The sequence below is a fragment of the Microtus ochrogaster genome, chromosome 15 (genome assembly GCF_000317375.1).
Source record: "Microtus ochrogaster isolate Prairie Vole_2 chromosome 15, MicOch1.0, whole genome shotgun sequence".
Taxonomy (NCBI): Eukaryota; Metazoa; Chordata; class Mammalia; order Rodentia; family Cricetidae; genus Microtus; species Microtus ochrogaster.
In genome coordinates, this window is record NC_022017.1 from 17993485 (window position 1) to 18005843 (window position 12359).

At 44.2% G+C, this 12359-nt stretch overlaps 1 protein-coding gene and 1 pseudogene across 1 annotated transcript in view; both read left to right on the forward strand.

Moving 5' to 3' along the window:
- The first annotated feature begins 2877 nt into the window (after window positions 1-2877).
- Window positions 2878-3228, forward strand: LOC101982018 (annotated as a pseudogene).
- An 8736-nt stretch (window positions 3229-11964) lies between these two features.
- Window positions 11965-12359, forward strand: part of Yaf2 (YY1 associated factor 2) — a 68556-nt gene continuing 68161 nt past the window's right edge. Inside the window, 1 exon segment of the mRNA XM_005354491.3 lies at window positions 11965-12357. Coding sequence (XP_005354548.1) covers window positions 11965-12357 — 393 coding nt within the window.

The following is a 12359-nucleotide window of genomic DNA, read 5'->3' on the forward strand; positions in this document are numbered from 1 at the left end:
GCCATTCTTAGCAACTGGCTTTCATGGCAGCAAGATGTAATGTTAGGCATTGTGCCCTCGTCACAGACATGGAGCAGGGAAGGGAAGGGGCAGTGTCTGCCTGTCCCTCAACCTCTTTTGGGACAGGGTCTCAGGAAGCCCAGGCTGGCCTTGAACTTGTTTTTTAAGGTCTTTCTTTAAATATTTATTTGTTATGTATACAATATACTGTGTGTATGTCTGCAAGCCAGAAGAGGGCACCAGACCTCATTGTAGATGAGCCATTGTAGCACCTGAGCCATATCTTAAGGCTGCTCCTTTAAAAAGTAAGATGGAGGGAGATAAAGCCTACCAGGCAGAGGTGACCTAACCTGGAGTCTGCCTGAGGGCCTAGCAACAGGTGCTGTCAGAGGTCCTGATCATGCCTAGCTAATGAGGGGCAACCATGCACTGTCACCAAGTCAGGGTGCCGGGAGGAGGGTATGTAAGGCTCTCCCCATTGCTGAATAAAAATTTACCCAATAAAAACATGGCAGTATGGGAGTTCCTAGACAGAGCCAGCCAGTGCCTGAAAGCTCCATTCTTCTCTTCTCTTATTGTTGCCATCATCTTTTCTGTCTGATAATTCCTTGAGGGGCCTCTTGCAGGCCCCCATACCAAATCCAGTTCAGTCGTTCCTGTCATCATGGAGGAAACTCCTTCCCAGAGCAATTAAAGAACCTAATGGTGGCACATGCCTTTAATCCCAGTACTCGGGAGGCAGAGGAAGGCGGATCTCTGTGAGTTCGAGGCCAGCCTGGTCTACAAGAGCTAGTTCCAGGACAGGCTCCAAAGCTACAGAGAAACTCTGTTTCGAAAAAAAAAAAAAAACCTAATGCCTACTGTAAGAAACCATACTGCTCTGGATAATAGAACAGTGATAGAAGAGAGAACAAAAAAATTCAGGGGCAACCATAAAGTGAATATTTTGGAAAATTCTATAAATCAACAAAGACCAAAATTAAAAATATGAACAAACGACATTGTCATTGAAGGTTTGGAGGACACAGGTGTGGATGTAATAATTGCACCAGAATCTTGGCATCCAAGTTGTCCTCTTCAGGAGGTAAATGTTCAGCTTTTAGGGACTGAAACTTTATCTTAGGTAAAACAGAGTGCAAGAGGGGTCTAACATATAGGGCCAGGAGGACAGAGAGGAAAATTAAAGCCACATGTAGCTAACATAGCAATGAATTTGTAGGGACGTGATTTGTTACAGCAATGGAATACTCAGATTAACTTTCCTCCAATCTCAGAATCAAACCATACATTAACGTATATTTCTGGGAAAAATATTAGAAGGTGTTATAAAGAACAGTCACTGACCATTCAAGTTGTACAAGAAATGGGCACAACAGCTGATATTTCAATGGCACCAACAACCCTACCTTTAAAATGGCTGACAGACAAACCTGTATGGGTTGCACAATGGCCTTTAACAACAGAGAAACTGCCTGCCTTAGAACATCTGATACAGGAAGAGTTAAATGCTTAGTTAGCATATTGAAGAATCAAGCAGCCCTTAGAATTCTCCTGTATTTGTTGTTAAAAAAATCTGGAAAATGGAGAATGGTAACAGATCTAAGAGCTGATAATAAGGTGATTCAGCCAATGGGCTCTCTGCAGTCTGCAATTCCTTTATCTTCTCTATTGCCTAAAGGATGGCCTCATAGTTATTGATTTAAAAGACTGTTTCTTCACTATACTGTTACAAGAAAAAGACAGAAAAGTTTGCCTTCACAGTGCCTACTTATAATAATTCTTGCTGGGCGGTGGTGGTACATGCCTTTAATCCCAGCACGTGGGAGGTATGAGCAGATGTATTTTTGTGAGTTCAAGGCCAGCCTGGTCTACAGGGTGAGTTCCAGGACAGCCAGGGCTGTTATATAGAGAAACGCTGTCTCAAGCCCCCTCTCCAAAAAAAAAAAATTTCTCAGTCTGCTAAGAGATATCAGTGGAAAGTTCCCAAGAGGTGGGGTGGATCATTTTGTCTTTCATTGGGTTATGGATATTTGTTGTTGTTTAGGGAGATATATTAAAAGTTGTTATTGGTAATGGTCAGAAAAAAAAGCTAAAGGAGATTAGATTCAGGCTTTTTGTTTTGAAAAAAGGGGTACCGGTATGTAGTTATATTTTATTTATGTTTTAACAAATAAAGCTTGCCTGAAGATCAGAGTACAGAGCTAAGCCAATGGGGGCCAGGGAGTGGTGGCACACACCTCTAATCCTTAGGAGAAGAGGCAGAGGGATCTCTGTTAGTTCATGGCCACCCTGGGCTATACTGAATTGATCCAGTCTCAAAGAGAAACAGAGCCAGGCAGTAGTGCCTCTCATCTCTAATCCCAGCACCAGAGAGGTGGAGATGGGAAGTGATATGCCAGGCAGAGAGAGAACATAAGGAAGGAGAGAGGAGCTCAGATGCAGTCTGTGGATGCAGTTTGAGGACAGGATTGTCCCTTTGGCATGAGGATTGGTAGAGGTAAAAGGTCTCTCTAGCGGCTGACCACTCTGCTTCTCTGATACTTTAGCTTTCACCCCCTAACTGACCTAGAGTTTTGATTGATTGATTAATTGATTTCTGATTTTTCAAGACAGGGTTTCTCTGTAGCTTTTTGAGCCTGCCATGGAACTCAGTCTGTAGACAAGGCTGATCTTGAACTTACAGAGATCTGCTACCACTGCCTGGCTACTCCAGGCTTTGCCTTCTCTGCAGCCTGCTGGTGGGTGGGAATCCTGTGAGCCTGGGCTCCATGCGGGACAAGGTGCTGCTCATTGAGAATGTCGATCCCTCTGACACACTATGACCCCTGACTATACCCAGATGAAAGATCTGCAGAGACACTTCGGGCCCGTGGCCTGATGATGCTCCGTTTCTCGTGCAATCAGTTGGAACTGATTGAGAACGAAGAGATTCTGAATTCCCTCAAGTATATCCGACCGGGTCGGGGGTTCGAACCCAACTTTACATTGTTCGAGAAGTGCGAGGTGAACGGTGAGAAGGCTCACCCGCTCTTTACCTTCCTGCGGGAGTCTTTGCCAGCGCCCAGTGAAGATCCCACTGCGCTCATGACCGACCCCAAGTGCATTTGGTCTTCAGTGTGCCGCAACGGCATTGCCTGGAACTTCTTGAAGTTCCTGGTGGGCCCGGAAAGTGTTCCAATGCGCAGGTACAGCCGCCCTTTTTCACAATCGACATCGAATCTGACATAGAAGCCCTGCTGTCCTAGCAGCCTAACGGCTCCTAAGGCGTTCCTGGCATGGGGGGGGGGGGTGTTGGTGATCACTGGCTGCACTCTGGGGGGACTTCTTCCATGATGGTGTTTTCTCTAAATTTGTATAAAGAAACACCTGATTTCAAGGAAATCCCCTCAGATGGGCGCTGGTCTTGTCCATCCCTGCTGCCTTTCTGCCTCAACAAAGGTGATTTTCACCACTAATAAAGTGTTCAATGTCAAAGAAAAAAAAAAGAAATAATTATAATTCATGCTACAGGCTCATTTTAAAAAAAACCTTGTAGAAAAAACTATTTCCAGAACTAAGTATTTTTGAGTAAGCTCTTCTTGAATAGTAATTGTGGTTTAAATGAGAATGGCCCCAGTAGGCTCACATAAATACATGGTCCTCCATGGTGGCACCATTAGGAAGCAATTAAGAAACAAGTCTTTGTTGGAGAAGGTGTGTGACTGGGGGCTTTGAGGTCTCACAGTTCCTAGTTACCTCTGCCCTGTGCGTATGGGTCAGATGTAAGCTCTTAGCTACTGCTCACTGCCATGTCTGCCAGCGAGCTGTCATGACGGTCATGGACTCAGCATCTGAAACTGTATTCCCCAGCAAACTCTTCCTTCTATAAGCTGTCTTGATCATGGTGTCTTCACAGCAATAGAAAAGTAACAAAGGCAGTAATAAAATAAACATTCAAAATTTTAGAAGCTGAGTATACCTCTAACATTAGAATTTCCAAAGCAAAAAGCAAGTGACTGGAGAGTGGCCTCATGGTGACGAGCACTTATGCTCAATCATGAAGGCCTGGTTTCGGTCCTAACCTGGAAGGTGGCTTACAGCTTCCTGTGACCCAGATCCAAGGGATTCCGTGCCATTTTCTGGCCTCTGCAGGCATCCATATGCACGCACACAGACACAGACATAAGAGCATATGTGCATAAATTCAATGAAAAACTATTGTATAAAGCAAATAATGACCCTAAGAACATACTGGATCTTTAATACTACTAAAGTTCATGGAAACGGTAGAATGCTTTCCTCAGCTGCCCCTCCTGGCCCTTCCCACAACCTATAATATTGCCCATTAAAATAAAAAAAATCTATCTCCATTTTCTATATTATCTCTGTAAGTCTATCATTAATGTAAAAATCAATGTTAAATAACCACATAATTCCTTGAAGTCTATAGTCCATTGGTATGTCAGTTCTTTAAAAACTAAATGTAGAATTAAGATATAATCCAATAAATTCCACTCCAGTGACACACTCAAAAGGACTGAAACCAATGACTTAAGGTTATTTAAATACTCATGTTCACACCATCCCCTTTCAAAACACCTGAAATGGGGACACGACCTAACCACCACCAAGACGAATGGGTGAAAAAGTAGTAGAGATGCCTGTGATGATTCATCTTCATTGTCTACTCTGCTAGGTTTACAGTCATCTTAAAAAAAATCACCTGAGTGTCAGTGTTTCCAGAAGGTTTAACACGGCAAGGAAGACCTACCCTGAATGCAGGCAGCACCATTCCTTAAGCTGAGGTCATCCCCCTCTGATTTCCAACCGTGGGTGCACAATGACCAGCTCCTACATGTTCCTGCAGGTATCTCTTTCTGGCCATTATGGGCTGTCCCCTCAAACTGTGAGAAAACAAGCTATTCCTCCCTACTGGTGCTTTTGTTGTGTCTTTTCACAGGCATGAGGAAAGATATTTGTTAAAATACAGTGGGACACGACTCAACATGAAAGGGGAAGAAATTCTCACACATTTTCAATCTCAGAGACAAAAATGAAACAAGTTAGGCTTGAAGGCCACTGCGGCTGTATGCACACGGTAGTCAGATTCCAAAAGACAGAAGTGAAACTGTGGTTGCCAGAGGCTGGGACAAGGGTGTTTATCATTGTTTACCATGTCACCTTTGAAAGCTGAAAGCGTGTGGAAAGGTTGGTGGTGCTTATATATCTAATAATGGGAATATATTTCACGCTGCTGAGCTGGACATCAAAAAGTAGCTAAAACTGTAAGTTTTAGTTACTTGTATTTCACAATAAATAAGCATACCTAAACCAGTCCATGAACGCTTGGGGATGTGGCCCAGAGGTAGAGTGCATGGACATGCAAAAGTCTTGGGTTCAATTCCCTCAGCAAGGGGGGAAAAAGACTGCTCATGTAAAGATCTAACATACTGTACCAGAGTCAAGGGAAAGTATCACCATTTTAATATAAGTAACAATAAAATAACTAATAAATACAATTAAAACTTAATAGCACGGAGGCACAGTGTAACCTGTAACCCCAGCACAGGGGAGGGTGAGGCAAGATAATCCTACATTTGATTATTACATCTGTCTGGGCTGTACAGAGTGACATAATCAAGAAAAAACCCAAAAGTCCTACACCTTTCAATGAAAGTCCTAACCTCTCAAATAAAAGATTAACAGCAGAAATTGATCCATTTTCTAAAACTACTTACAAACAAATAATACAACACATCATTGCCAATGTCTATTTGATTAGATGGAAAGATTTAACTATTAATTTATAATGCTTAAGACAGCATGGGCTTGCCGGGCGGTGGTGATACACGCCTTTAATCCCAGCACTCGGGAGGCAGAGGCAGACGGATCTCTGGGAGTTTGAGGCCAGCCTGGTCTACAAGAGCTGGGTCTGGGACAGGCACCAAAGCTACAGAGAAACCCTGTCTCGAAAAACCAAAAAAAAAAAAAAAAAAAAAACAAAAAACCGCATGGGCTTGATGAAAGGAACAGACAAGCTGACCAATAGAATGTAACAGAGTTGTGCAATAAACCCTTCAAAACATGGTCAGTTGATTCTGAGCAATTGTGCAAGGGCAATTCAACAGAAAGGGGTAGTACTTTGAATTAATAGTTCTGCAGTGACTGGATCCAATGAGAACATATACCTTCCTCAGCATTCTAAACTTAACATGAAAGTTTGCTTAAATCAATTGCACTTTAAATATAAACTTTAAAATCTTAAAAGAGGGAGCCAAGGACATGGCTAATGGGTAAAGTGCTTGCCGCACAAACGCAAGTTCAATGTCCAGAACTCACATGTAAAGCTGAGTGTGCTAGCACATGCTTGTAATTCCAGCTCCACAGAGGCAGGGGCAGGCAGGGTCCTAGGCTGTCCTGTCCCTTCACCTATTCTGTTTGGCAATTTCCAGACTAATGAGGAACCCTGGATCAACAACAACAACAAACCAAAAGATAGACACATAGATGATAAAGAGATTGTTCTGGAATATTACTTTACACTGTGTGAAGATATGTCACTGAGACTGGTTTAATAAAAAGCTAAATGGCCAATAGCTAGGCAGGATTTTTAGGGCAGAGAGAATGCTAGGAAGGGAGAAACCAGACAGATAGTAAGACAAGCAGGAGGACAAGCAAATGCCACACATCACGTGATGACACATAGACGAATAGAAGTGGGTCAATTTAAGTTATTTAGCTAGTGGGACAAGCCTAAGCTATTGGTTGAGTTATTTAGCTAGTGGGACAAGCCTAAGCTATTGGTTGAGTTTTCATAATTAATAATAAGTCTCCATGTCATAATCTGGGAGCTGATTGGTGGGACAGAAAAAAATCTGCCTACAATAGATAGTTTGAAAGATAGACAGACAGACAGACAGACAGACAGACAGACAGACAGACAGAAAAGAAAATAGCTCCTGAGGAAAGAAAACTAATATTACCCTCATCCTATGCCTCCATACAGGCATATAGGCCCACCAACACATATAAACGTATGTATACACAGAATGAACACACATACACAGATACATTATTCTATGTGAAAGGTTCCAGATTCAAAGGACTATAGTCTCTTTGATTTTATTTATACGACATTATGTTGTGTGATGAAACTTTGCCTGGAGAGATGCAGCACACATGTCTACTTACTTCAGATAGGGAACTCGCGTCAGACAAAAGTGCAGACCACCCAAGTCCAATGGAGAAAACTAAAGTGTTTTATTAGAGTTCCTTAGAGGGATATGGGTGAGGGGTTACTTACAGGAGCAGAAATAACTCAAAGACAAGTGCATCATCAATGCCCACCCCAGCAAGGGAAGCAGCTCACAAACCTGGGAACACAGAGCACACTGCACAGCCTACAGGCAGTTCCACATGTGTTGGCATCAACACATTTGATGGCAGCCTGAGCTACAGAGCTATCTGGTCTAGAAACTACAATGCACCTTAGTGCAACCTCAACACAGGGCTTCTGCTCTAGAGTGTCCCACTCCTGCTCGAGGGAGGATGATCTGGGCACTGAAGTTCTCTTAAGCACCCTTCTGTGGGATCAGGGAGTGAGGAAAAGGGAATGGGAGAAAATCCCAAGAAGGAAAGTGCACACACAGAGCTCACTTAGACCCAAGCCTGCTGACACCACCTACCAAAACCTCCAGCACCAGAGGACAGCACATGTGCCTTGTGGGACCTGACCTGGGGCCTCTCCAAACTCAGGATGCTGAGGATCCAGACAAGGGTCTCCTTAGCAAAGAGCTCAGCTCAGGTCACCCAGTGTTGGACAAGGAACTGTCGCCTGTGAGAATAAACAAACAAAAATCAAATATACTTAATCTAAGAAATGTCACATAATATTTAAAATATTATAATACATACCATATAAAACATTATTGTATGTTTATATGATGTGTTTGCTTCTAGAATATATTAATGAATTGTGTTATTTAGGAAAATTTTAATGTTTGTATTAGCATATATCAATTATTCATAACAATTAATTTCATTACATTTCATGCATGTACATTTTATGGTCACATTAAGATATGGACTCCTTCATGGATTTGTGTACATCCTTGTACAGGGACCATGTTAATCTATTTGTTGTCTAAATTTTAGTGTTTGTGCTACTGAAGCAGGCACACAATATTTTTGCCATATTTATACATATCTGTCATTTTCCTTTGGTCTTAATCACCCTCTTCTCGACATCCTTTCCCAATTTTCCACCTCCTCTTGTTAACCCCTCCCTTCCCTCACACAATTCCTCTTCTTCTCTGAGGGCAGATGTATTATTCTACTCACAAGCACACACTGTCCCATCGTTTCCTTTTTTCGAGACAGGGCTATGTAGTCCTGGCTATCCTGGAGTTCATGATGTTGACTGGGCTGGCCTCAAAATCACAGAGATCCACCTGTCTCTACCTCTTGAGTACTGGGATTAAAATCGTATGCCATCCCACTTGGCCTTCAATCATTTTCTTAGGAAATTTTTAGAAGAGAAGATTGAAAATCATCCTAAAATATTATTCTCCATGATTAAGTCTGAGATGCTAAAAGAGAATTTTTGAACATGACCAGCAGATAAAATGTCATTTTCTTTTTTTAGATGTGGTCTTGCTTTGCTGACCAAGCTATTGTTTGAGTTCCTTCTACCTCTCCCTCTTGAGTGCTGAGAGAACAGGTGTGTGCCACCATACCTAGATGAAGAGACATAGTTCAAACAAAAACTAACTGATATCAAAGCAAGAACCAGTGAGAATGGTGAGATACAATATTTAAACAGCCCATGTATACAAAATAGTCTATAGGATACTGAGCAGATAGAAAATCATAGTGTAGTCTCTACTTTGTGTAGAGATGGAATGGCTAATCATACAACCCTAAATGACCACATTGATTTTCCTTTTTATGAAATGGACCCAAGCCCCAAATTTATGTACATGCATAGCAACAACCATTCCATTGGAATGTTGGACACAAGCAGGAGGACAGAGAAGTGCACAACAGGAATTCTCTCAGTCCACACTGGTAGCTTTATAAGGAATTTCCTATGGCAGCTGGAGTGAGGAAGGAAACGTTCTGGGCCTGGTTTACAAGTGGTTCTGTATGACAGGATGGCTGGCACCCTACAGTGAGGTGGCCCTGAGAGTGGCAGTAGAGAGAAATTTTGCTGAGAAGAAAGTTTACATGGTTGGAGTGGATACATGCTGACTCATGGGTAAGCTTGGTGATCAGGAACTCAGGGTAGATTGGAAAACTGACGCAAAGAGTGGAGTCCGGTACTGGACGGATCTTTCAGAATGGGCAGCAGAGTGAGCCATCAAGCTATTGCACATAGAGCGTGGTGTGAAATGAAGCTTGTGGAAGAGAACAAAGTGAACGCCATCCACTTTCTCCAGTCACCCTAGTGCTTTCGTGGTGGGCTTATGCGTAAAGTGGCCATATTATCTGAAACAGGGCCTTTGTGTGGGCTCAGTACCATGACTCTCTCCCAAGGCTAACCGTGTAGATTTGCAAGATGCATCACTACTGCTGAACCTCTATCTAGACACCAGCACAAACCAGCACCGGGTGTGGAATGTTTCCTTGGATGAACAAGCCAGCTGCCTCAACAGTTTGATCATACTGACTACTTCCTCCTGGCATGGAAGAAAGATTTTTTTAGTGAAATAGGCACATATTCTAGAAATGCCTTTGCCTACACTGTGTTATAGAACACTACTGCTGGTATCACTCTCCATGGACTCCTTGCCATCACTGCCATTTTACTCTGAACGACAGTGCTTCAGAGGAATAAACTGAGCTATCTCATGTCATAAGGAAAGCAGCAGTCTGCTCAAACCCATGGAAGTCACTAATCAACATGTACTTCATCTCTAGGAAGCACCTGACCTAACAGAATAGTACAACGCCTATGAAGACTTGGCTGCCTGAGACAATACCTTGGAAGAGTGTGATGCTTAGAGTTGGTTTGTTAATTTAGATAAGGGCTTGTTCTATAGTCCAGGCTGGCCTTAACTCATAGTAGTAATACTCCTGCTGCAGCTCCTGAGTGATGGAATTATCCGTGTGAATCACCATGCCTGGGTATGGTGCTGTCTTGCAAGATGCAGTGCATGTTTTAAGCCAGAGGTCAAAACATGGTGCCATTCTTCCTATGGCCAGGATAGAGGAATAAAGAGAAAAGCGGGGAGGGGTTGAGGGGCATGGCTCAACTGGGAGAGTTCTAGCGTTGAAAGCATAAAGACTTGAGTTCAGTTTCCCACGATGCAGTGGTGCGAGCCTGTTACTCCAGAACCAGAAAGACAGAGACAAAGGATCTCTGGGGTTCAGGGCACGGAACCTTTCCTTGAGTTTCCCTCTTGCTTCCTCAAATGAAGGGTGACAGTCCTGGCTGCGCAGGGGTTGGGTTGGGGCAGCCACCAGTCTAGCTGAATTAGAGAGCTCCAGGTCCAGCGGGAGACTTATCTGAAGTGGAAGACGGACAGTGACTGAGGAAGACAACTGATGCTGACCGCTGGCTTCCATATGCACGCGCACACATAGAACAGTGCATATTCCACACAGACGGGGAAAGAGAGGTCGCGACCCACAGGTTCAGAACCACTGCTGTCGGCTTTACTCCCATGAATGCCACCTTTATAAGAAGAGAGTTGGACTTAGGCACAGATATACAAAGATCAGGATACAGGCATACAAAGATGACTCTGTCAAAGATCAGGATACAGGCATACAAAGATGACTCTGTGAAGGTGGGACCAAAACAGATGGTTATCTGCAAGCCAAGAGCACAGGCCTGGGAAGAACCAGTCCTGCTGAAAACCCTGTCTCTTACTTGGAGCCTCCGGTATCATGGGAAAACACATTCCCATTCCAGAAAACACCCAGCCTCTGACACTAATCTTGGAAAATTAATGCAACAGCTCATACATAACTTTTATACTCATCTCTGGTTTGCAAATATAAAGTGATGTTAACTGACCAAGCAAAACCCCACTTAAATCAACCTTTTAAATGTTTTTTCAAATCTTCAGTAACTCAGAGACTTTTGCATGGTAAGCAAGTGCTCCATCACCGAGTTAGAGGCCCGGGCCCGTTCTGCTACACCTCATTTTGAGTTCCTTCTCTCGGAGGCCTGCAGCCTATTTCCCTCTTAATTACCCCAATTAATCTCTAATTCCCAATGATAAAAAAGATGGCGTTTCTCATTTCGGTTATTAACTTATTAGTTCCTGTTGCTTAGAAAGTAATACATCAATACAGAAGTCTCCCCTTAGCTGGGTTTTTTCTTTCCTATTTCAATTACCCTCAGATAACATAATGCAAAATATTAAGGCTTTTGTAAATAATTAAAACAATGAAAAGTTTTTAGTTGCCATCCCACTCTGAGTATTATGATGGGAATTTGCTTTATCCCGCTCTGTTCCATCTGGGTAGAGATTTCCTAGACATCCTACAGTACACACCAACAGCGAGTCACACAGCCGTCTTCTTTTCCGACTAACTGTTAAGCACGCAGTGCCTGAACTCGGGTCCTCTTAAGCCTGACGCTAAGCTTCTATGCCTCCACCGAAGTAAAGAAGGCAGGGCTCTGTGAAGGGAGGACATTCATTATTCTCTCTTCAGGGTGCAGCTTTCCTGCTGGCGAGTCACCGACTGCCATGCTAAGGTCGTCTCTTGATTAGAGCGAAGGCATGATAACTCTGGCGGTGGGTTACCGGCTCCATCGGCGAGGCGGAACCAGAACTTAAAGGACCATCTAGCACTGAGATGCACGTCTCCAGCAGGCTCAAATAAAGAGATCGGTGTGTGTGTGTGTGTGTGTGTGTGTGTGTGTGTATGGGGGAGTGGGTGTTCAGGGCACCAGCAAGCTCGTTTGTCATGAGAAGCATCCGTTTTATAACAAGCCACTGCAGAGCCCAGTGAGGCCGAGAAAACGCTTCTGGAATGAAAACGGGATCAGACCCTGTGGTTTCGTCATGTTTGAATTATGTAAGCCAAGAGCAGGGCACCGAACCTTTCCTTGAGCTTCCGTCTCGCTTCCCCAAACGAAGGGTGACAGTCCCCGCCGCGCGCGGGGGCGAGGGGAGCCGCATGCCTGAGCGCACCGGCCTCTGCCAGCGCCTGCCATCGCGTGCCCCTCCGGGATTCCGGGGCCTGGGAAGCTCCGGGCGGGAGGTGGGGAGGCGGCGCTGCGAACTCGCCCGGGGTGTTGGGCCGCGCTCCCCGCGTTTGAAGTCTCCGGCGCGGCCGCTGGTTGGGCGGCGCGGGTCACGTGCGCGCGGGCAGGAGTTTCCCCGACAGCTGGAGGCTGCGTGGGATCCGGCGGCGGCGGCGGCGGC